Source organism: Suillus subaureus (assembly GCF_016647635.1).
Source record: "Suillus subaureus strain MN1 chromosome Unknown BJ212scaffold_3, whole genome shotgun sequence".
In the NCBI taxonomy this organism is placed as follows: Eukaryota; Fungi; Basidiomycota; class Agaricomycetes; order Boletales; family Suillaceae; genus Suillus; species Suillus subaureus.
This window is the reverse complement of record NW_024538559.1, coordinates 1,767,968-1,790,946: the sequence shown is the minus strand read 5'-3', so window position 1 is coordinate 1,790,946 and position 22,979 is coordinate 1,767,968. Positions and strand designations below refer to the sequence as shown.

Genomic DNA, 22,979 nt, shown 5'->3' with positions numbered 1-22,979 from the left:
TCGTCATCATCTAAAACGTTGGAGTACGACCCGTGTCACGGTGGCTAAGCCTGTGAGCGCCCTCAACGGTTCTTGAAGTAATATTCTTTCACTTACGACTTTGTTCAGTGCTCTACACGCTCAAGCTATGTATATGATTATAGTCGATTTCGCTCGTTTTCTTGTCGGGTCTTCTTTAAAAGTCAGATCTTTCATCAGAGGAATCGGTATCGTACAGCGTGATGGTGTCTGAGTCATAATCAGTACAGGACATGAGCAGATACATACGCCATGGGGACAGCAAGGGTAGTTCACGGGCAACACTTCTACACTGAATCATCCGCTACAGCCGTAGAACTGTGATGATGTAGGAGTAAATCAGATTCATCCAACGGAACGGTGTGCAGTACTACTACAGAACAGAACAACAAAGGATCATGCGGAAATGTCATTAAACAACTAACCAACAGAAGAGCGAGGGAATGAAAACAACTAGAAATGTGGCGAATCGAGTCTAACTAGACACCTATATGAACAAATACAATTTGCTGTTCTAATGGAATCTTCTTGCGCAACGATTTCATGGTCGTGTGCAACGCTACCGCAGCCCGTGTGCAGTCCAATCTCCCCGAACTATCAACCAGGTGACCATAAAAAGCAGACGCAACCTGGCACGCAACATCGTCATCAACAGACCACATGGAACCTATCACACTGCGAAATCCGGAGAATTGCATGGCCGCAGCAAGATGGATCGACTCATGAGGACTGCTCCCATCGCCCACAGCAGTGTGGCAAGTTGATAAGAACGCAAACTCCAGATTCTGCCAGTCCGGTCGGATGATGTCCTTGATCATCAATGGCCCGTCGCACATGGCGAAGGAAGATTCGAACGGTTGTGTCTGATTTGGCATTCCATGGCAGGCGAGATGAAGCCATTGATTATGATTTAGTGCATCGAGTGCACCCTGCACTGTTGCGTCGCTGTCCTCGAGCGATGTGAAGGACGACACAACGGGTTTGAGACACTCAGCTACGACGGCTAGCTCTGGAGTGACACATTTGAGCTCCCTCCCTCTGTCCGGGTTTCCTTGACCAATGGCAACAAAATGTTGCGGGGACACATCACGAGAAGCCCGCTGTCTGGCACGAATGAGCGTCGCCAAAGTGGGGGTGTAAGAGGAGATGTAAATATCAGACAAATTCTCTCTCTTCTTTTTGTAGGGTCCTGCTGCATGGAGGGGAAGCAGCGTGAACTCAGCAGTGGGACACCACCAGATGCGCGAGCCAGGGTTAACTTTAGTCTCCCTAAGAACTTGGACCACAGGGCCAACAACAACAGCCCAAAGTTTGCGGAAGATGCTGATGAGTTCGTCTCGATAATCAGCAGAACCAAACTGCTCTGCAAGTAACTGGAACTCGGAAGATAACTCGGATACTGCGGCTTGTGTAATGACAAGCGGAGCATGGATAGGATCTCCCGTGCTATAGATAATCAAGGCGTCACAGCTATACTGGCTTGCATTAAGAATAATGACCGGACCCTCTTCTGCCGCTTTTTGGAGGTCGGAGAACAGGGGAGGCAGAAGAAAACGCGAAAAGCCACGAAGCATGCGAATGCGCGTGACGACGTCATCCCATTGCATGGTCAATTGCCGGGTTTGCGGAGACGGGTCTTCAGTAGACTGATCGAACGTGTTACGAAGGCGAAAGCTCAACTGTTTGAACTCTTCCGTCAAGGCCGTGCCAGTGTCACCTGAAGCAGAAAGTTCATTGAGTGGTGTGCTGAGGTGTGCTAACTGGGTCCAGAATACTGCACGACCTTGTTCCACTAGCTCCACAGCAGTCGTCAGGGCATTATGACGAACACTGCATGAAAAAGCATCTGTGGCAAGGGAGGAAACAGCCTCCTTGATGACGTCGAGATGACGCGAAGAAGTTGATAAGAGCGCAACTTGCTGATCTAGGAATTTCAGTGCAGTCTTATAGGCAAGCAATGTAGAGTCGTGATTGAGGCTGTGGGCGGAGGCTGCCCATGACTTGGCAACACTAAGATCTGTGCGAGATGCTGCATGTGATAGGTGGGGGAGTTGAGAACACAAGCTAAATACTTCATCAAGGTCAGGCTGGACGCCCCGCCGCCGGAATCTGTCTCGAAGGCTGAGCGCAAGATTGTCGAGAAACACGGATCGGTTAGAATGACATAGGGGGAGGAGTTCCAGCGCAGCCCGATGGAGCTCGATGGCCTCATCAAGGTCAGACATGATTCCACGCTGCCGGAATCTGTCTCGAAGGCCGACAGCAAGATTGCTGAGAGACATTGATCGTTCAGAATGACCGGGGGGACGGAGAAGTAATGCAGCCCGATGGAGGTTGATGACTTCATCGAGATCAGACATGATTCCCTGCTGCTGGAATCTGTCGTGAAGGCTGGCAGCAAGACTGTTGAGAAACAGGGATCGATTAGAATGACACGAGGGGAGGAGCTCCAGCGCAGTCCGATGGAGCTCGATGGCCTCATCAAGGTCAGACATGATGCCATACTGCTGGAACCTGTCTTGAAGACTGGTAGCAAGATTGTTCAGAGACGAGGGTCGATCTGAATGACCGGAGGGACGGAGGAGTAACGCAGCCCGATGGAGCTCAATGACCTCGTCAAGATCAGACATGATTCCCTGCTGCTGGAATCTATCGCGAAGGCTGGCAGCAAGATTGTTGAGAAACATGGATCGATTAGAATGACACGAAGGGAGGAGCTCCAGCGCAGCCCGGTGGATCTTAATGGCCTCATCAAGCTCAGACATGATTCCACGCTGCAGGAATCTATCATGAAGGCTTGCAGCAAGATTGTTGAGAAACATGGATCGATTAGAATGGCACAGGGGGAGGAGCTCCAGCACAGCCCAATGGAGCTCAATGGCCTCATCGATGTCAGACATGATGCCCCGCCGCTGGAATCTGTTTTGAAGGCTAGCAGCAAGATTGTTGAGAAACATGGATCGATTAGAATGACACAGGGGGAGGAGCTCCAGCGCGGCCCGATGGAGCTCAACGGCCTCATCAATGTCAGACATGTTTCCACACTGCAGGAATCTGTCTCGAAGGCTGAGTGCAAGATTGTTCAGAGACAAGGATCGATCTGAATGACCGGGGGAACGGAGGAGTAATGCAGCTCGATGGAGCTCGATGGCCTCATCAAGGTCAGACATGGTTCCACGTTGCAGGAATCTGTCTTGAAGGCTGGCGGCAAGATTATTCAGAGATGAGGATCGATCTAAATGACCGGGTGAACGGAGGAGTAATGCAGCTCGATGGAGCTCGATGGCCTCATCAAGGTCAGACATGATTCCACGCTGCAGGAATCTGTCGTGAAGGCTGGCAGCAAGATTGTTCAGAGACGAGGACCGATCTGAATGACCGGGGGGACGGCGGAGTAATGCAGCCCGATGGAGCTCAATGGCCTCATCAAGGTCAGACATAATTCCACGCTGCAGGAATCTGTCTCGAAGGCTGAGTGCAAGATTGTTGAAAAACATGGAACGATTAGAATGACACGGAGGGAGAAGCTCCAGCGCAGCCCGATGGTGCACAATGGCCCCATCAAGGTCTGACACGATGCCCCCTTGCAGGAATCTGTTTCGAAGGCTGAGTGCAAGATTGTTGAGACGCCAGGATCGATGAGATGGAGGACAAAGCTTCAACCCAGCTTGATACATCATACGGTTTGCTAGGTTAGTGAGGTAAGATAACCACTGCCCTATCTCGCTGTGAAAGATCTCCGATTGAGTGCAAAATGGAGTGAGAACAGAGCGAACACATACTTAAGGAGCTACAACTGCAGAACAGGCACACCGATGACCTGTTAGTGAGAGGGAAATGACGCGGTGAGTGCTCAGCAATCCCAGGAATTTAACGGCGAGCCGCAAGGCCACGGTGAGGTTTGAGGTTCTGCTCGAGAACTGTGACATGGAGTTGGGGCATTGCGACGGCAGCCTGTAAAGTCCACGTGCAACTTTAATATGAGGAACCACACCGCAGCTGTGCATCCCGTCAAAACCTCATTCAGGATAACACGAGGACACGATGTGTTCAAGTACTGGCCTCCAGTTACATACTACTATAGCTCCGGAAATAGGGTCTTGCACCTTGCAGGCGTGTTTCACGATGATGATCCACTCAAACCTTAGTTTACTGCATGCCCTTGCCAGCGAGCTCAAGAAAAGGTATCCAAAAATATGTGAGGCATGATGGAAAGTGGTAGGCCCGCACCGCTCCGAATCATAACTGGCAGCCACAATCGAGCTCGGAGTCCCCATTTGTGACGTGATATCATGACGGTCAATGTTTGATTTGGAAAAGACTTGAACGTACAGGCTATTGAAGTCATGATACTGTGTAACAACTGCAGCCGCGATGTATCATATGTGATGATGCCCTCTATGTATAAACCTCAAGCTCAGCGCTCACTGCGCAGGAACAACTTACAAGCGCCCATACACTTCGCCAAACACAATTCATCATTCGACTCTTCGGTTGACCATTTCTTTCAATCCTTGATCTTCTGCGCACTGGGTCGTGTTCCCCCATAATTGACAGACACCTGCTGGAATTTGTTGGGGCTCTTCCAAATCTCCAAGTCGTTCAGGATATCATAATAACTCAAGGACGGGATGAGTTCACTAGCCTTTCTAGTGACTGAATTGCAGGTGTGTTTGTGTTGACAATAATAACCCGCCAGCGTCCACTCATACCTTCGTCTAAAGTCCCTTGCCAGCGAGTCCAGAAGAAAGCATCCAGAAATACGCGAGGTACGATGGAAAGCACTCATCCCACGTACTGGTGTCTTATGTCCACGCAAAGGCAGCAGAGAAGTCGCTTGCGATACTTAGGTCCTCTCCAGAGCAAGCGACAGCATCTTTGGCATCTGGTACGTGATTCCACTAACGTGCGCTCCACTTTCTTCATCGTTCACCCACAGACAGCGCACAGTCAGATGATCTTCTTCGTCCAGTGTTCATGGGATGCGCGACCAAGAACGCGAAAGTCGTCGCCATCTCATTGGGGTCGCTGCAGCGGTTGATAGCCCTCAAGGCTGTACCACAGTCTGCTGTCGCACTCATCGTAAGCACGATGAACGATGCCATGAGCCAAGGCGTGGACATTCAACTTCGGATACTACAAACCTTGGTCTCCCTGATCACCAATTTTCCTTCCATACACGGAGAGCTTCTGGGAGAGGTATACTCTGTCTATACTTTCTGGTACATATCTGATCACCTGTCAAAGGCATTGCTTCTCTGTTTTAAGCTGCAGGATTCCAGGATCGCAGTAGTCTCTTCAACAGCTGCAGCTACCCTCCGACAACTGGTCATGTTTATCTTTGAAAAAATGGTCAACGGGGATCGTCAAGAGAGCAACGGTACTCCGGAGTTGTCTGAGGCGACGCTGCCGGACGGCAGCACCAAAGCGTTGGGGCCTTGTGCCAAAGATGCATTCTCTGTCTTCGAAGATCTCTGTCTCCTCGCAAATTCTGAGAAACCCAATTTCTTGAAGCTCGACTACCTACATAAGACCTTTGCCTTGGAGTTAATTGAAAGTGTACTCACGAACTACCACGAGCTGTTCAGGAAGGCAAGTTTATCGGTCCCATTCAGCTACGTTCATACTGATGCTCATCGAAGCACACGGAGCTTTTGATGTTGCTGCAACACCACCTTTGTCCACTCATTCTGAAATCTCTCTCCGACCGACATGTCTTTCCGCTGACACTCAGATGCACACGAGTTGTGTTCCTGATCCTGAAGCAGTTCTCATTCGAGCTAGAGACGGAAGCTGAGGTATTCCTAATGCTTCTCATAAGAATGATCTCAGAAGATTCCGACGCCTCGAATCCGGACCACCCTGGTTCACGTCCAATATGGACAAGGGTCCTTGCGATGGAGATAATGAGAGGGTATGTCTCAAGTTTGACACCCTAAAGCCTGCACTAATGTTTCTTTTCAGGGTATGCAGCGATGCCGAACTTGTGCGAAACATATGGGATCGCTATGATGCGCAGCAGCCGGGCTCCAAGGTCTTCAGCTCTCTTATAGTTGCGTTGAAACGCCTTGTTACCGAGAAACCTGCTCTACTTGGAGTGAGCGCGCAGATGATGGGGGTCGGGATTTCTCATGCAGGTGATAGTGCTACACCATCGGGATCCAATTACAGTCTGGATGTCGGTGGGGTTGCTGGAATGGTCGCTACGGCTGCAAGTGCTACTGTATCGGGAGTTGTCGGAATAATTGGGTCTGGTATTGGTCTGAGCGTGCAGAACTCGGCCATGAAGCTCCAATGGTACAGTCACCATTTCACATCTCGCAGATTACCCTGAGCCATCTTTCCTGACCAGTATCGATCAATTAGACAAAGCGGACTCGCCACCAATCCCCGAAGCATACATTTACCTTCTCGCTGTGCAGTGTATTGTATCCTTGTGCGAAGGTTTCGCGTCGTTCACTGGCCCCCTGTACACGTCCATCATGGTTCAACGTCCTCGAGCCGCTGGCGAGCCTGTCATTCGTGCACCTGCCGCTCTAAACCTCTCCACACTCTCGCAGGATGATCCTGCAACTCAGCACCTCGTCATCGTGCGTTCTATGGTTGAGAATGGCTGGCCTGCGCTTCTCGCAGCCCTTTCCTTCATTATCTCGACAAATCTGTCAGACGAGCTCTTCATAGACGTTCTTAGCAGTTATCAAGCTTTGACGAATGTTGCGGGAATGCTCGCCCTCAGCACTCCTCGCGATGCATTGTTCAACTCACTTTCTAAATTTGCGATACCTTCGCGAGTAGTGTCCAGCTTGGAGTCATACGTTGAACCTCCAACGCCCCGAACGTCAACCTCCTTTACAGATAACCTGGGGTTAACAGCACCTATTCAGGCTCCAGGACTTTCTGAGCGAAATCTAGCATGTCTCAAAGTATTGGTATCAAGTGCCCTTTTCCTCGCCGGGAGCCTAGGAGAGAGTTGGTATGGAATTCTGGAAGCTCTACAGAACGCAGACTACGTCTTGAATGTCAAAGCGGCGCAAGCATCTACCAACCGGCGGATGAACACACCCATGACACCCAGTCGATCCGTGTCAGCGATGAGCTCTGCTGAACAGGGGAAAGTAGCTCGTCACCCCCTCCTCGTGGATATTGACTCAGAGAGCGTGCTTTCTGCCGTGCAGCGCCTTTTTGATGCGTCCAAAAACCTGGAGGATTCAGCTTTCCAGGATTTTGTCACTGCGCTCTGTAAACTTAGCTCAGAGATGGTCGGGATGCAATCTGATAGTAGCACGCTGATGGAATCGGATGATTCCCTGAGTCCTGTACCGATTTCTCCTCACAGAAGGCGCGTCAGTGGGATTCACCTGCCGCGTACGCTGGTGAGTTAGGGTCAATCCTCATGCGTCACACTGAGATCTAACATCTTCTCAGCGTCAGGGTGATTTCGGTGTAGAGCGGCTGGGTTCAGTAGCGATGCTAAACTTCCATCGCCTCATCTATCGTGCGCCTGAGGTTGCATGGAACACTACTACAAATCATCTACTGTGGATCATGGGTCTATCCTCGGCGCCGCAGCCAATACGAGTGCAGGCAGCACGCGTCCTCGATGAAATTCTTACCGTGGTCCCACGTAACTTGTCATCCACTGGAGACCTGCAGGCCAAAGTTCAGCGTCGTGTTCTCGACGTTCTATTTAAACAGATAGTACCCGTATCATCCGACGTCCCAGCGACGAGCACAAATATCGAGCTCCGGCGAATGGGATTGGAGACCTTGCACCAAATTCTACAGGCGTCAGGACACACTTTTGTCGTCGGGTGGGGTAGCATTTTTGAGATGCTAGGGAGCATCTGTAAACCCGCGGCTCTCTCCAGATCTCAGTCGGTCGATTCTATCAGCACCTTATCGCTTCAAGAAACGCCCCGTCAAAAACCACCTCCCCTGGGGTACGTTAGCGACCGCAGCTACACAGCACTGGTGAAGATCGCTTTTCAGTCCCTCAAACTTGTCTGTGACTCCGTGTCTGTGTTATCCCCCGAAGACTTGCGGCTTTGCATCAAAACTCTCGGACAATTCGGTCGACAAGCCGACACGAACATTGCGCTTACTGCCGCAGAAAGCCTTCTCTGGGGTGTGTCGGATTCGATCCAGGCGAAGCGGAAGGATGCAGAAATGGAACCTGAATATAGCGCGCTGTGGATGTGTCTGCTGCTAGAAGTTCTGGGTCTTTGTACTGACGCTAGGCACGAAGTTCGTGTAGGTGCCATCCAGACCCTTTTCCGTGCAATGCAACTTTACGGCGCCACGCTTACGCTGGATACGTGGAATGACTGCATATGGAAGATCACATTCCCTCTACTCGACGCAATATCTATCGAAACCCGGCGCAGTGCCTTTGAGCCCGGAGCTCTGCTGAATTCTGGTCTGGCGGCGCAATCTCCCGAGCATGCATGGGACGAATCGAAGAGTCTCGCATTGCAGTCGATCGGATCTATTATCAGCGAGTTCCTGGTCATCAAGATCATGCATCTGGACTCCTTCTCGAAAGCATGGTCTGTGTTTGTTAACCATGTTCACGATACCGTATCCTTGGACCGCCGAAACTTGAGTCCGCCTGCACTGCTTTGTTTGGGGAAAGTGGTGAAAGCGCTTTCTGGCGCAGACGCCTCTCTGCAAGTCAAAGTGTCGGAGGCTTGGGAGTGTGTATGGAAGGCATGCAGTGATATGGGGAGCATGGTTCTCCAGGGTGGGAGTTCTCAGCTCTCTCCGAGTACGAATACGACACAGCACCACCGCGCATTTACTCAGGAGAGTTTGGTTGCTCTTGTCGATGTCATACGGAGCACACGTTCTATTAGTCTAACTCTGTCAAAGGAATGGCCGCTTCAGCGCCTCAATCGTCTGATGGAAATCCTCAAGGGTGCGTCTCTCTATTTCTGTCGCCGTCCCTCTTCCTGAACCATGCACAGGTGTTCTTACTTATCCTAACTCGACGGACTACCGCCCAGATATTGACGGTTTGTCACCCGTTCAAGTGAGTGAATGTTCAGCATTCATTGAACACCACCGTCTTATTGATATGATAGGTAGTGGTCTTGGATGCCATCGCGGATATTAAGTTAACGGGATCTGGTGTCCCATCTCTCGTCTTACGAGATCTCTCGGAATTCAGCACACTTCCGTTTCTGGCTGCTTTTCATGTGCCCATCTTGTCTCCCGCTTCCCCGGGAACGCCTATTGCGGTATCATCTCAAAAACAAGTCACGTACATTGCATTGTCCAAGAAGGTCATGCCGCTTATCGTTGAGTTGTACATGCGCTTTAAGGATGAGCTTGAGATCTATGAAGATGGGACTTTGGAAGCTGTCTTCTCGGTGTGTATCGTTGATGATATCCTTGGTTTTCGGACGCTCATGTGGTTTCGTGTTCAGGCCTATTCAATACCGATAAAGCTAAAGTACGAGTGCCCTGCTCCATCAAAGTTCGGCAAAGATCCTCCTCTGTGGAAGACCGCCACAACAAGTTTTCTCCGTATAGTCACTGACTCGGTCAGAAGGATGGCAGCATTCGGCGATCGTACGTAGTCAGTGATCTGGTTGATTTCATCTGATCATAAAATACAGGTATATCTGATACTCGAGTTGAGGGCATATGGCGACAAATCATTGAAGTCTTCCGAGGTGGCATTTTGGCTGACTGGTATGCATCTTATTCTCCTTTCGTTCTGTCGTTTTCTCGTACCCAACAACTAACTTGTTTGCAGCACTGCGACAGAGGGTTTCTCACTCGAAGATCAGGAAGCGGAGGAAAACTTCGATCTCTCTCTCATCAGCTCATTGGAGATTGATCTCGTACCACACCTGGGAGACACAAGAGTCCCTGATCACCTCATCGCACAGTTGGCCAAGATCTTGCACAAGGGCAGCCAGCTGTATAAGTCAAGTATGGATCTCTCATGCCCTGATTCGCCCTCGACAGATACTACGAATGTGTCAAACGGTTCTCGGGAATCACACGACTTCGAGAAGGTGGACCTCAACATCGGAACAACTGCACCTGGGGTCCTGGTTCCGAGGGAGCGATTTTCGTTTTGGTGTTTTGATCTCTTGTTCTTGATATGTTCTACTGTTACAAGCGGTAGCCCAATCTCTCTGCGCGTATTTTCAGAGCTAACTATTCTCCTAGATCAAGAGTCTTCAAGGAAACGAATTGCTGCACTGTGTCTGCCGACCTTGCTTGATCGATGCAAGACTACGATGGTGAGCTATATTGCTGACGAGACTCTTCGGGGTTATATGCCTTTTCCGAGGTAAATTGTGATCGCGTCGCATTATTTTCTGTTGCTGAATTTTGACAGGGCCCGTGAAGATGAACTGTTGTATGTACTTCGCAAGGTCCTGGATCTACAGCTTTGGTCAGGAACTCTGTGGGCCGCACTGTCAGAATCGCCATCGAAGTTTAGCGATTCTCAACCCAGTACCTGTTTTCTTGCTCTGTGATCTAATTTACACTGAACGTCTGCCCAGCTGTTGACGTTACTCTTTCACCGTCTGCACTCATTGCGGATGTGGTGAAACGGTCACCAGTTGCTCATCTCTTCTATTTCTATTTGGTGTTGTGTGAAATCGCTTCTATCCCACGGAAGACACCATCGGCATGGGTGATCACGAGTTCCTCGCCACCCAAGACCAACCAGAAGAGGAGAGACAATTCTCTGCAGCCTCATATCGGTGCTCTGGAAGAGGGTGGCGATGCAATGGAGGTAGATGCAAGAACACTTGCGAGGAAGGCGTTACAGGTTCTTGGGAAGGAGATGGGCGCGATTTAGCAATGGATGCTTCCGTCTGCTTTGCGAGAGTTATTTTATTGTCATACATAATATCTATGGACCTGCCACGATCGACTTGAATGGGTAGCTATCGGAACCTTCAAACTTGCTTAACTGCGATCACTTCTCGGGACGTGCACTAGGAGGGGTGGGCACATCTGTGCCGATATCACCCTGCTGTGCACCCAGTACTTCCATCAACTCCTTCCGACCAAATATATGAGCCGCCTCTATTGCGGTAGGTTTGCCTATTCTCGGATCTGCGCCAGCTTTGGCCAGAATACGCACAACCGCATCGTGCGACTTAAACACAGCGCCAGCAATAATAGATTGACCAAGATCGTTGAGCCTGTTTGGATCTGCTTTCCGTTGCAGAAGTCCTTTAGTCAATTCCGCGTGGCCCGCGTATGCTGCGAGCATCAATAACGTGTTTCCTAAATGAACGTGTCGTGCGTCATTCAGGGGGCTGGGATGTCGATACTCAGACGCACCTTTATCATTCGTGAGGTTGACTGGCAAGCCCGCATCAACTGCTTGAAAGAGGAGCTCTGTGTTTCCCTCCCGCGCAGCGTCAAACATTCGGTGGGCAAAGTTGACGGTCTCAGCTGGCAAACTGTTGGTATTGGACTGTGTGGGAGTTACGACATGATCGGGCACTTGCGGAGATGATTCAGTTGCCTAGCAGCTCGCCTTAGACTCTACAGATTTGATAGTAGGAAGAGGGACTGACCATCGAAAATCAGGAGGCTCCAGGGCGTTCAGTGCTAGATGTTGAACATGGGAGCATTACATGATTATAATTAATATCAATGTTACTGAGCCTCGAGTCGGAGACTGAATATCTCTCGGCTCCCGCACTGTGCTGCTGCGACGGAGATGCTGATTCAACACTTCCACTTGAGTTGAATCTATCTTTTTCCATGCTGAACTGCAACACGAGGAGCTTCTATACTTGACACATTAGATATATACTCTGTTGGATTCGGAAGCAGTCGACGCACACAGAGAGAACTCGGAGTAATGCGAGCGCAATGAGTCGAGTACTCGGCCAAAACGTCTCTCATATGTTTCACAAAAATATGTTCGTCAATTCCCATTCTACCCGTATCTTACATAAAAGAACGTCTCCCGTCGTAGGAACATCTCAGTCCTTTTATCGAGACTGGCATGTGAGCCTCTTAGTTTCTATTACCTTCATCAAGCTAACAATACCATTAGAATAGATTCTCTTCTCCTGTACAATGAGTCCTTTCATCGAGATTGAGATAATACATTTTCTTCTAGCTCACTTCTCGCGTCTGCGCTCGCCTGTAGATCACTAGATACTCCATTGCAAGTGATGCTCACATACAGTGTCACAACTTGTCACGAGCGTGACATATGTACTAATGAAGGGGCCCCAGCGTTAGTATGCATTATGAGATAGTGTACTGTACTACGAAACTATTCACGAGGAAATACTTCTCAACTTCAATGAGTTTGGTTATATACTAAATGATTGACTTAATACCGGTACCAATGAGTAATCGACGAATACTTAAAGGTTGAACTTGTGCAAGTCTGTCGAATGCCTCTATTACCTGTACTACTGGAATGAGTGCCAGCCCTACCCAGCCTAGCCCTAAGCGCATCAAACTCGAGTCGTCCCCGACCTCTCCACGATTGGCAGACGACCCTTCGACTTTGAATGATGAAGACCTGAGTCATGATCACTGCGTCATTTGTCTGCAATCCCTGGTAGACCGAACTGTTATCCCAACTTGCTCCCATGAGTTTTGCTTTGAATGCATTTCGATTTGGGCAGGTGAGCCTGTTCCGTTTCTACTTCAGTAGTTGGTAACCATGTTTTTTAGAGCAATCACGAAAGTGTCCATTGTGCTCCCAATTAATCGGTGAATATGTTATACATCATATACGCTCGCAGTTCGACTATCAAAAGCATTATTTACCCCCACCACGCTCCTCGTCACCACGGTTATTGCCAACAGGGGAATCTCATGTACGAGTGGCCCGACGGGCGCGTAGGGATCGCTACTGGGGCCGCAGGGTTCGTCATGACGCTGATGAACTTGAACGAGCAATCGCCAGAAGACGTTGGGTGTACCAGAATCATCTTTATGCCAAGGTATGTGCTTCTTTTCGCATCTACAGACACGTCTCATCTCGTCATGGATTAGCATGTCGCGTCCAACTCATTCACCCGGTACCGTCCTTACCCCAGTCCAGCCCAGTTTACAGCATCTCCGAACATGATAAGTCGAGCCACCATCTTTCTCCGTCGTGAACTGCGCGTCTGGCAAAATCTTGATGTTGAGGTACGTGCGTCGTAGCCGCTTGGCAGATTTATGCATGCCTCTGCGCCTTACATCGCTGATACATATATGTTCTAGTTCCTCACGACGTTTATCATCTCTCTCATGAAGGCGATAGACATACGAGCTGAATCTGCTGTCAAACTTCTCTCCGAGTTCTTAGACCTCGATACTCCTTACATCGAGGGCCAGAGGCACCCAAACGCCGAACATTTTGCACATGGTCAGTAGTATTTTTCACCCATATGCAACGCTATTATGTTTCTCTCATTGACTTGCTCCTAGAAATATACTGTTATATACGGAGTGGCCGTGATCTATCGATTTATGATAATCTGGTGCAGGTGTGACACTTTCTCCGAACGAGCTCGGGGATCCGCACTGAATTTAGGCAGTATGATAGCTCCCCAGATCGTCCGCTCCATGAACCAAAAAGAGAGGATCGGTGGCGTTACGAGTCCCGTTCTCGATCCCGGTCGCCTCATCGCCGTCATCACCGGTCCCGATCTCGATCTCCGTTATCTCAACCTCCTTCCTCAATCCTGCGTCCTGAGCACAGAAGAACTCCTCCCGCAACCTACCTTCAAGAAAGCTCTCCAGACCATCTCTCCCAAGATCGCAGGAACCGCCGACGAACTCGCAGCGCATTCAGCAAGTGTCGAGATGTACCTGATACCTCGGATGACCAACAGAGTCACCTTGACGACACTCAGGACCAGCTGACGAATAATCCTACAAAGGCGAAAGGAAAAGAACCAGAAGGCCATGACACATCCCTTCGGGGTGAGAGTGAACATCCTTCGAGTAGCACGCCACCACGCATTTCAGGTGAATTTGTGCCGAACGCTGTTGTCGAATCCAAAGAGACAACGGAGTCATATAACCCCGGAAATCGGAAGTTCGGTACACCTTCTGTAGAGTCCAGTCTTAGGCCCTCCCCTGTCGCCCCCGCGCCGGTTCATGTCCCAGTAGGTGCTGACAGGATGGACGTCGATCCAGAGCCCGTAGCTCCTACGTCGCGTAAACGCCCAAGCACGCTCGGTCGCCCCCCTCGAAACCGTACTTTACTAGAATCAGTCCAGGCTCATCTCTCCCAACCCACATCATCGAGAAACAATCATCACGCAGGTACCACAGCACGGAAAAATGTTGTTGTTTCTGAATACTTATCTCATTTACCACGACAACGAGATGCCCGTGATGATAATGGTAGTGGTGATGGTACGCCTATCCTTCTTTCACAATTGTCGGGCCTTCCCACCAATGCGACGCCTGCTCCGTTATCTTCGCTTTCTCTCGGGCGGCACTCAGATGCATTGATGCCTCTCAGGAAAGCATGTACGTCGGCGGTAGGACATCAACACGAAAGAATCCGGGGTTTGCTTGCCGATTCTGTCGCTAAAGGCACCGATGAAGAGAACACGTTAGTTGGAGGGAAAACTATCGCTTGTCCGTGCGGTACGCCGGGTGGAGGCACAGATAAATACAGAAACAAAAGTAAAGAAGAACAGCACACCAATACATCGCCGTCCCCCGTCATCAACCCTAGAACCACTGGCCCGCATCCCGCCCCACCCCCAAACTCAAACCCTATTTCAACGCCGCACTACTCTAATCCTAATCATGTCGATATCCTTTTGGATGTGGCGGAGCATTTCCGGCGTGGCAATCGGGAAGTTGCGACATATGAATACAGGAACAGAGATACCGAACGATCAGCACGCACTTCCACGGACATGCGGGCAGTGCTGTTGCAGAGACTTGAAGAGGAGCAACGGTTAGCTCAGAGAGATGTCACGACCCCGACCTCGCACTTTGCGTCGCTAACTGTAGAGCCCCCGTCGACAAGTTCTTCCGGTGGTGAGGAAGCTTCTGCGCTAGAAACGAGGCTGCGAACCCGGGCCTTATTGCGCGTCCGTCTCGCGGCGATCAAAAGTAGTTCCAATACCACTCTGATCGAATTGTAATTCATTTATTCTGGCTGGATCGGGAGGAGGGAGAAGAAGAGGGCGGCGGGGGCATTAGTCGCAAGACCGTGGGGTACATCCTCACCCGGTCACCCAGTCAGTGGATGGTTCAATTGATGTTGGACCCGACGTGATTGCAAATCTTTTTTTCGCCAAATATCTTGGTGGATGGATCGCGTATCGCAGAACACGGTGTCGTGCGTAACGGAATTCTTCCCGTTCACCGCCGCGTTTGGCTTTTCTGGAAGTAAATGGCTCCGCGCGCGCCTGGATCGATAGTACCTTTTCAGAGTCGCACCGGGTAATAAATCAACATTAATGGCCAAGACTGAGGGGTAACGGTAGTTGGTATCTGCAAGGTATCAAATCGGTAGTGTTGGTAGAAATAGAGTTCTGTATGCTAGAATTAGATGCATTGTTGACAGGACGCCAAAGATAGTGGTGATAGAGATAGTTCCGTGAAGATGGGGAAGCGCTCGAACAGAATGACAAACAGGTGGTAAAAGAACAGTGGTTATAAAGGCTGTACTGAAATTAGTATGACGGAGTTCCGTAGAAATGGACGATTAAGACACGAGAGATGATATGGATAAAAAGGGCGCGGCAACGATCGAATAGACGACAATAACGGGAACGAACGAGAGTGCGGAGAAACAAGCGAACAATTAAAAATTGTACTTTTGTACGGTGTGTTTGTGGTAAAGAACGAGCATGGTATATCGGGCTTGCTAGGAAACTCATCATTTTTTTCTTCATGGAATGCGTAAATATTTCAATCGTGAATCGAAATGCGCAAAAGCGTCAGCGTCAGCATCATGCACGGGTGAGGAAAGAGACTATTAACAGTTGTGGTGGGGTTCGTCAGCGTCTGAGCGCATGCGGCTGTGGTCTGCAGATGAGGACTCGCGTGCAGGGTACACTTGGGGATCGATTATATCGCGGAAAGTGTTGGGAGGACGCGGAACCAAGGATGAGCTGAGCTGACGCTCGCCTGAGGATGAATGATATTCCCTTGTACGGGGAAATTCTGGGGAAACGTGGGGAGCAAAGCGGTCACGAGATCTAGGGGGGAAGAAGCCCCCTGGCGCAAATTGTGTGGACCTTGATGGACTCGAAAATGAAGCGAACTCGGGGCGGGTGAATGGCGCGAAGCTATTCGGATCCCACTGCGGCTGCGGTTGCAGTGCGAATGGGGGCGGGATACCTAGCACTGTGGAGATGCGGTGTTCTGTATGGCGTGTGGGCTCGTGGTGATGCATGATGCTGGCAGAGGATGAGGGTTGAGAGGAAGGCAGTGGGAAGGACGTTGGTGACACGTAAGGGTCAGTACTGATGCGTGATTCCAAAGCACTAAAGTGGATGGGTGGGAGCACTCGCGAGGAGGGAGGGGACTGTGCGCCCTCGTGCATTAAAAATGAGCGTGACGCAAGCATGCGGGGAACAGGTTCACAGAGCGTGAGGTTGGGGAACTCCTCGAGGCCGCGAGAACTGTGGTTGGGCATTGATGAGGTGGAGTCGGGACTCTGTGCGATGCGGGGATACTCTGACGAGGCGGGGTATGGTGACGTGCGCCGTCCGGGTATACCAGGACCTGAAAGTCCAGGGTCAAGTGACGGGCCTGATCCAGGCACGGGGTTCCGCGAAGCAGAAGCTTCTGAAATGTCAGGAAACGATTCCGACATAGGAACATCAGGAGCTGTATGGGAGGAAGAAGCTGATTGTGGCGCGCTTGGGAAGGGCCCAAATTGAGCTGGACGGGATAATGGTGCAGAATCACTCTGCGGACGCCTGGCTTTCTGACGCTGATTCTATTACGAATTTATGAGTCTAAACGGAAGGGCTCGAAAAAAACCTAGAAAAAACTGACTTGGAACCAGATCTGTCATCAGGATTTGTGAGTAACTTGAAGATATGATATTCACATGATCATGTTACATACTTGGACTTTACGAGCACTGAGACCAATTTGGCGCCCTACCTCCTCACGCATCGCTGTTGTCGGGAAGCGAGACTAAAGTAAAACAATTAGACGCTCTGATAAGGATGGTTGTGAGTGAAGAAATATACCTGTGAGAGGAGTGCGTGTAAGACAGCAGATTGGTGTGGAGTCGTGAGAGTGCGTGTGCGTTTCTTCTTAGGAGCTGGAGCAGTAAGAGCAGATATTTCTGACTGTTGTTCTGCCTCTGTTTCATTGTCTGCCATACCACTTTGTGATGAAGAGTCAGAGGCAGAAGAAAGATTCTCGACAGTCATATTTCCTGAATTGCTCCTTCGTGGACGTTTGGTTGTGTGTAGCGTATCGTGATGATGAGGAGGAGTGGATAGAGGATGGATTCTCTCGTGTTGAATGCGTCGTGAAGGAATCGGAGGGGGCGTATGACAGTTTGATGGAATATTAACCGTTGTCGGAGTGAGAGGATTAGACATTGAATAAACGAAAATAAAAGAACGAAAAAAGCTGCTAGTTAGTCGTGAAATGATCAAGATTAAAGACACATGGACTCAAATGAAATGAGAGGAGGGATAACGAACGAGTCGGGTCAAAATTTGACGGTCACTTGCGAACTTGACAATTGTAAAAGTAATAGTTTATTACTGTATCCGCCCCCGATTTCCAAATAAACTATTACGTGTCATTCCCGGACTAATCCTGCACCGGCATCAACGGCAACAAAAAATCTCTCTCCCTCGCCGTCAATGGCAACCGAGAAATCTCTTGCAGCAAAAAAAGTTACATGCTTTTTCTTCAGGAACAATCCTATTTTGGCTCATATTAAAGGTCCATTAATTCCTGCACGAACTCTCATTTAAGCTCCGTGGCTGTGAAAATGATATCGAGAAGCATTCATTTCCCCGAGATGACGTTTAGTCCATGGGAACGAGTCAAAAATCATGAGCAATCATCATATCCCGTAATCCTCCGATACCCCAACTTTAATCTTGGTCGTTACTCGATGCCACGACACTAGTAAATACATAGAGTCTAGCATCCAGGTTAGCATTATCATTGTGGCTTGAAAGGCACCCGTCGGGTTATATAGCGACAGGCGGATCCCATTTTCTCATATGTTGCAATATGTCACACTCCTGCCAGATATGTAGTATGCTTTTGCCGACCATCTCGTCGTGACATACTATGCGCAGTCGCACACGTACAGCGAAACTTCATATGAGCCTTGACATGTGAGTCATCGCAAAAGCCATTTTGCCTAGCGCGGGCCAAAGACTCACGTGAAATCGATTCGACGCCGCAGAAGGGGAACGACGGTACGCAACGAACCCGATGCGTGCACAGGCTAGAGTTCTTGTCCGACGGTTGTCGTCTGTGACAAGCAACTCTATTAATGTTCAAATGTCCAGTCTGTAAACAATCACGCGCGTGCCTAACGAAGGCAACCTCATTTCTTTACGCACGCGCACATAGTTACTGAACGTCGATAGCCGCGAATTCACCGCTCCGGTGTGAAGTGTTGCAATGTGCGTCATGATGCAGAGTCCGAAGACGATGAGAACAGCCCAGATACAGCCTTCCACCCAAAAAATAGTCAAGTATGAGGCTTATACAGGGACGATGATGATAGCTAATCAGCGGCAATCTCCCCGTAATGTCGCTGCGCCACGACGCCTGTGGAAGACATATCAACCCTGAAGGGCGTCCCGACCACAACATTGGAATTTGAAACCGATTTCGGTGGCTTAAAACACGCGTTAATAATATTCCGTTTGAAAGTAATAATGACCTGACCTGAGGCTTCGTTCGGGGTACTCCGCAGCCAACCGTATAGGTTTCCGCTCCGATTCCAAAATGAACCGTCATAAAATATTAATTGACCTCAAGCGTTATGGTTTTGAAATTCACTGCGCACCTATAGCAGAGCAACACATGACGTTTGCAGCCTCGTGTCACTGCTGTTGTGTGGAGCCGGCCCGGGAGTGAGAAAAGCCAAATCGACATGGACGAAGATCCCTCACTGAGGTCCCGCGGTGACCGCACAATGAAGTGTGATTATTTAGTACTCGGTCACCTCGCCTACAGGTTGGCGCATATATATATATATATCGCAAACATCCGCTGCAGGAGGTTCGTTTAAATTCCACAGTCATAAACGACCACTTTGAAATGATCAATAGTGCGGGAATAAGTAGAATTTGTCACTGCAACTTGAAGATGCCAAGAAGTCGTTACCTGGCGATGGGCACGGGAGGTTCGGTAAAAATCGATACGGCATAAATAGAAACCCACCCTGAAACACGAATGAATTGACTTGTGTATGAAACCAGGAATGCATCGATGTATCGATGGCGAGCCATATGGACGATGCTTGGCAGGCTATGCCAGCCGCGCTAAGATTCAGATCATCGTCCCTGCTTATCTCGGCCAGCATTACATAATCAGTTCACCAACTGTTCGAGCATGGACGATTTCGACTCTTTTGCTGCAGATGAAGATGGTGCCTCCACGTCGCAATCAGCTGTCGAAACTAGGCAGAACGGTCATGTCCCATCTGGAATTACGCTTGTCTTGCCCTCGCTCAAAGCTATCAAAGCTGCGAAGATGGGTAAGAAGTCAAAACTGAAAAACCTTAGTTCCACGCAGGATACAGAGGCGAAGAAAGCGCCAAGGCCTATGAAGCTCAAACCATTGAAGGAGGTATTGATGAAGCTAATTGTGCAGTTGAAGAAGTGAGTTGCCGTTTGTGACAGGGGTGATTGGTTTTTATGCGTATACTGATGGATGTGTGGCATGACAGGAAAGATGATTATGCTTTTTTTATTTCCCCTGTGGATCCATCACGAGTTCAAGGATACGCGGAAATGATTAAACATCCTATGGATCTTGGGACTATGTCTACGAAAGTTGCCAGGGGAAAGTATCGCTCATTGGAAGAGTTTACAGTGAGTAACACTCCTTTTGTCTTTCAACCCTGCTACAGTGGATTATCTCCACGCCTTCCATGCGATCTTGCGACCCAGACAACTATGTTTTTGCACGAACAATTTCGAAAAACACGGTGGCTAGACTGCACGGGTGCATGAAACGCTTGCAGAGGGGACCTCACGCGACACGAGCTGAACTCTACATTTTTTCTTTTCTTCAGACAGACTTTCGCCTAGTCGTCACCAATGCCAAAATGTTCAATCCTCCAGGAACGATCTATCACACGGAAGCTGATCGCCTTGAAGTATGGGGACTTGACCATATCGCCAAGGCATCTGCGCATGTTATTGAATACGAGACGGATTGGAACATCGATGTAGAGCAGGACGAGGATGCTGCTTTGAATATTGATGAGGATGAGGATCATGTCACATCGTCCACTCCGAGAGAGATTGAGGGGAGCCAAGTTGCCGCGTCACCCGCCCCTTCTTCCGTTCCCCAACAGTATATGAAGCGTGGGCCTCGAGGACCTTACAAAAAGGGTACATCAATGGGCATCTCTGAGGGCATTGATGCAGAAGGGAGACTTCCTGGCTCCAAGGATGGTGTTGGAGCATTTCCCCCTGGTTCTGACTGGGCAGAAATGATGATTGCGTTGAAAATAAAAGGTATTGTCTCTGAGCAGCATTTTGAGTCAAAGTCCCTGATATAATTTGCGTGTCAAGGCAAACGTTATAGAACTAAGAAAGAACGGCTGAGAATTGAGAAGGAGGGCCTGCCCCATCTTCATGACGGTAGTCTCGACTACACAGAGAGTGCGAAACTTTCTACTCATGCGTGCTGCACACTTCTAACGATAGATTAGTGGAAGATCCGTTTTCTCTACTCAACGTCTTAGTGCCCGAACCGCTATCTAAACCCCAACTTAATCCACTTTACCCTTCTCCTCAAGTAAATAATACGGCGCAACCCCTCTTTCCAGGGCCGGTTAATGTGCCTTCCACACGTCCCCCTCTAACACTGGCCACTCTTGCGGCCTCGACCTCGCAATCCACACCACGGCGCAGGCATTGGACAATCGTCCGCAATGCCTCAACACGGGCAAAACTGAAAGAGAAAGAGGACGACGAGCCTCAGTCAATAGAATTTCTACGCGATCCATTTCCATCTGACTTTGGTTCTTTTGCGGCGTTTGGGGCAGAGTTAGGTGCGTCGGCATGTTCTGAAGAGAAACTGGCTACGTCTATACGAGCCAGCATTGAGAACCGCCCCATCAAAAGAAGCTTGAAAGCGGGGGTTGACAGTGAGTACTGGACGGATGAGAAAGCCGAGGAGGCATGGGACTACATACGGGATGTGGTATACGGTGGAGTTAATGGCTTCGCCTACGTTAGAAGCATAGCCGAGTTTGTACGCCCGCCAGAAGAGATTTCTGTGAGTCACCCCATTATTACTTTCCCGAAGTTGTTTGACCGCTCACACGACATACAGCATCACACAGAGCATACCCACCCCCTTGGCACGTCCGTGGCTCGATATGTGGAGCAACATCTGGTTGACGTCGTCACTCGCGGCCGGCACGAGTTGCTCTGTACCACAGCGGCGTACCTGCACTCAATCTTGAAAGAGCCTCTGTCACCAACGATGGAAGCACAAATAGCAGCCAGCCTCACATTCCGACCAACGGTGTTCCGTCTGATACAGGCTTTACAACACGAGCAGTTAGACATGGCAGCGCTCATCCGATCTCCGGATGAGTTGGAGAAAGCTGGCTTAGGTGAACTTGGAATTCCCGAGGGTCCTGCAGTTTTGGAACAGGCATTGGAGTGTGCCGTTCAAGCGCTAGAAGAGCTCGACCGGAAGGTGCAGCAAAATGACAGGGTAAAGGTAGAGGACGATGCGATGGATGTGGATAAGGCAGAGGAGGACCCTGTAGCTAAGAAGCTGAGGTTGACGTTGTTGGCTCTTGCGAAACGCGCCCCACTTGACAAGATCGCGCCTTTACCTGCCGCGCTTGTTCCAGCTCATATCCGGAAGATTGTGCCGACTATTTAAGGACGCTGTTCCTTATTTGTTGCAGACAATCTTGGGATTGGACTGCATTAGATTATACTATACGTGTAAGCATGGCAGTAGAAGTAATATACTGAGATTAGACTTCTTGCGACAAATTTGGATATGCGCAGTCTCTCACCACAACCAGTCAGTCCCAAGCGTTTTGTCTATTTGAAGGAAAAGTACGATGAGAGCTCTCACTTTCAAAGCAACCCGTCGGAGTCTAGTCAGTGGCTCGTTTCTGGATTTTGATGATTGGTTGCTAGATTGATAGACTCGCGAATGAGCCCAGGCCACTGCACAGTCACTCCACTCCTCATATTCTCGCCTGACGACGCTGATTATTTGCTTCTTTCATGTTCGTTTGCCATGACATAGGTCTATCACCGAAAAGCTTCCACGCCGAGTCGTGCGCTCGACGAGTCTTAGGCTCTTCGCTCACATGGGTTATAATGCACTGACGCATGATGTCACGTACGGTAATACAACTCACTGGTAGGCTGAAGATTAGTGCTGCGAAACGTTATCACTGACAATACAATCATTCAAAGACCTTTTACTGATATCGCTGACTTCATAAGATGAAATTGGTGGGAACGCGGCCGTCACGTCAGTAACCAAGTTCATGGCGGGTGTTTCAGCTTGCTCCCGGACCACCAATAATTATTGCTTCAGTCATTTTCGATACAGGTAAGCAGTCCATCTTTGAACCTCTTTGTATCGAGATGTTCAATCTACAGCCAACTGGCTCCAGCTTCGGCAACCATTCATGCATGCATGCTCTAGTAGGAATGTTCAAGTTGTTCTATTGATATATTGTTTATTCGTTGACAGCTTCCACGGTTCCGCCTCGTGCAGTGTGGCCATACTCCGCCATGGCACGAAACTGAACCCAGTGGGTGGTCCATATCTGGAGACATGGATAA

The 22,979-nt window shown here is 49.5% G+C and overlaps 6 protein-coding genes across 6 annotated transcripts; 3 read left to right on the top strand and 3 right to left on the bottom strand.

Annotated features, from left to right (window-relative positions):
• Positions 1-81: 81 nt before the first annotated feature.
• BJ212DRAFT_551266 (TPR-like protein) lies at positions 82-3,876 on the bottom strand. The gene is made up of 2 exons (XM_041343482.1): positions 3,801-3,876; positions 82-3,744 (listed from the first exon to the last, which is right to left on the bottom strand). Exon 2 carries the CDS (start codon positions 3,696-3,698, stop codon positions 498-500), a length of 3,201 nt encoding a protein of 1,066 aa, XP_041198586.1. The 5' UTR covers positions 3,699-3,744; positions 3,801-3,876; the 3' UTR covers positions 82-497.
• Positions 3,877-4,354: 478 nt separating this feature from the next.
• Positions 4,355-10,850, top strand: BJ212DRAFT_1566454 (uncharacterized protein). The gene is made up of 16 exons (XM_041341971.1): positions 4,355-4,685; positions 4,743-4,787; positions 4,840-4,906; positions 4,958-5,217; positions 5,266-5,610; positions 5,661-5,932; positions 5,983-6,315; positions 6,371-7,391; positions 7,444-8,932; positions 8,982-9,046; positions 9,099-9,386; positions 9,444-9,588; positions 9,636-9,711; positions 9,776-10,321; positions 10,370-10,488; positions 10,539-10,850. Exons 1-16 carry the CDS (start codon positions 4,650-4,652, stop codon positions 10,838-10,840), a joined length of 5,409 nt encoding a protein of 1,802 aa, XP_041198585.1. The 5' UTR covers positions 4,355-4,649; the 3' UTR covers positions 10,841-10,850.
• BJ212DRAFT_1322942 (ankyrin repeat-containing domain protein) lies at positions 10,851-11,639 on the bottom strand. Its single transcript, XM_041334483.1, has 3 exons — positions 11,571-11,639; positions 11,332-11,518; positions 10,851-11,274 (listed from the first exon to the last, which is right to left on the bottom strand). The coding sequence occupies exons 1-3, from the start codon at positions 11,571-11,573 to the stop codon at positions 10,961-10,963; spliced, it is 504 nt and encodes a 167-aa protein (XP_041198584.1). The 5' UTR covers positions 11,574-11,639; the 3' UTR covers positions 10,851-10,960.
• A 794-nt stretch (positions 11,640-12,433) lies between these two features.
• BJ212DRAFT_1260915 (uncharacterized protein) lies at positions 12,434-13,691 on the top strand (the record flags this gene model as incomplete). Its single annotated transcript, XM_041330149.1, has 6 exons — positions 12,434-12,644; positions 12,694-12,965; positions 13,018-13,155; positions 13,231-13,375; positions 13,438-13,496; positions 13,548-13,691. Coding segments are annotated over 6 exons (969 nt in total), but the record flags the coding sequence as incomplete, so codon positions are not given.
• A 2,267-nt stretch (positions 13,692-15,958) lies between these two features.
• BJ212DRAFT_1476153 (uncharacterized protein) lies at positions 15,959-17,546 on the bottom strand (the record flags this gene model as incomplete). The annotated part of the gene is made up of 4 exons (XM_041339330.1): positions 15,959-16,927; positions 16,987-16,998; positions 17,059-17,130; positions 17,187-17,546. 4 exons carry the CDS (start codon positions 17,544-17,546, stop codon positions 15,959-15,961), a joined length of 1,413 nt encoding a protein of 470 aa, XP_041198582.1.
• Positions 17,547-19,461: 1,915 nt separating this feature from the next.
• On the top strand, positions 19,462-22,194 carry BJ212DRAFT_1322924 (uncharacterized protein). Its single transcript, XM_041334482.1, has 6 exons — positions 19,462-19,802; positions 19,871-20,015; positions 20,219-20,666; positions 20,724-20,813; positions 20,864-21,432; positions 21,490-22,194. Exons 1-6 carry the CDS (start codon positions 19,534-19,536, stop codon positions 22,051-22,053), a joined length of 2,085 nt encoding a protein of 694 aa, XP_041198581.1. The 5' UTR covers positions 19,462-19,533; the 3' UTR covers positions 22,054-22,194.
• Positions 22,195-22,979: the final 785 nt, after the last annotated feature.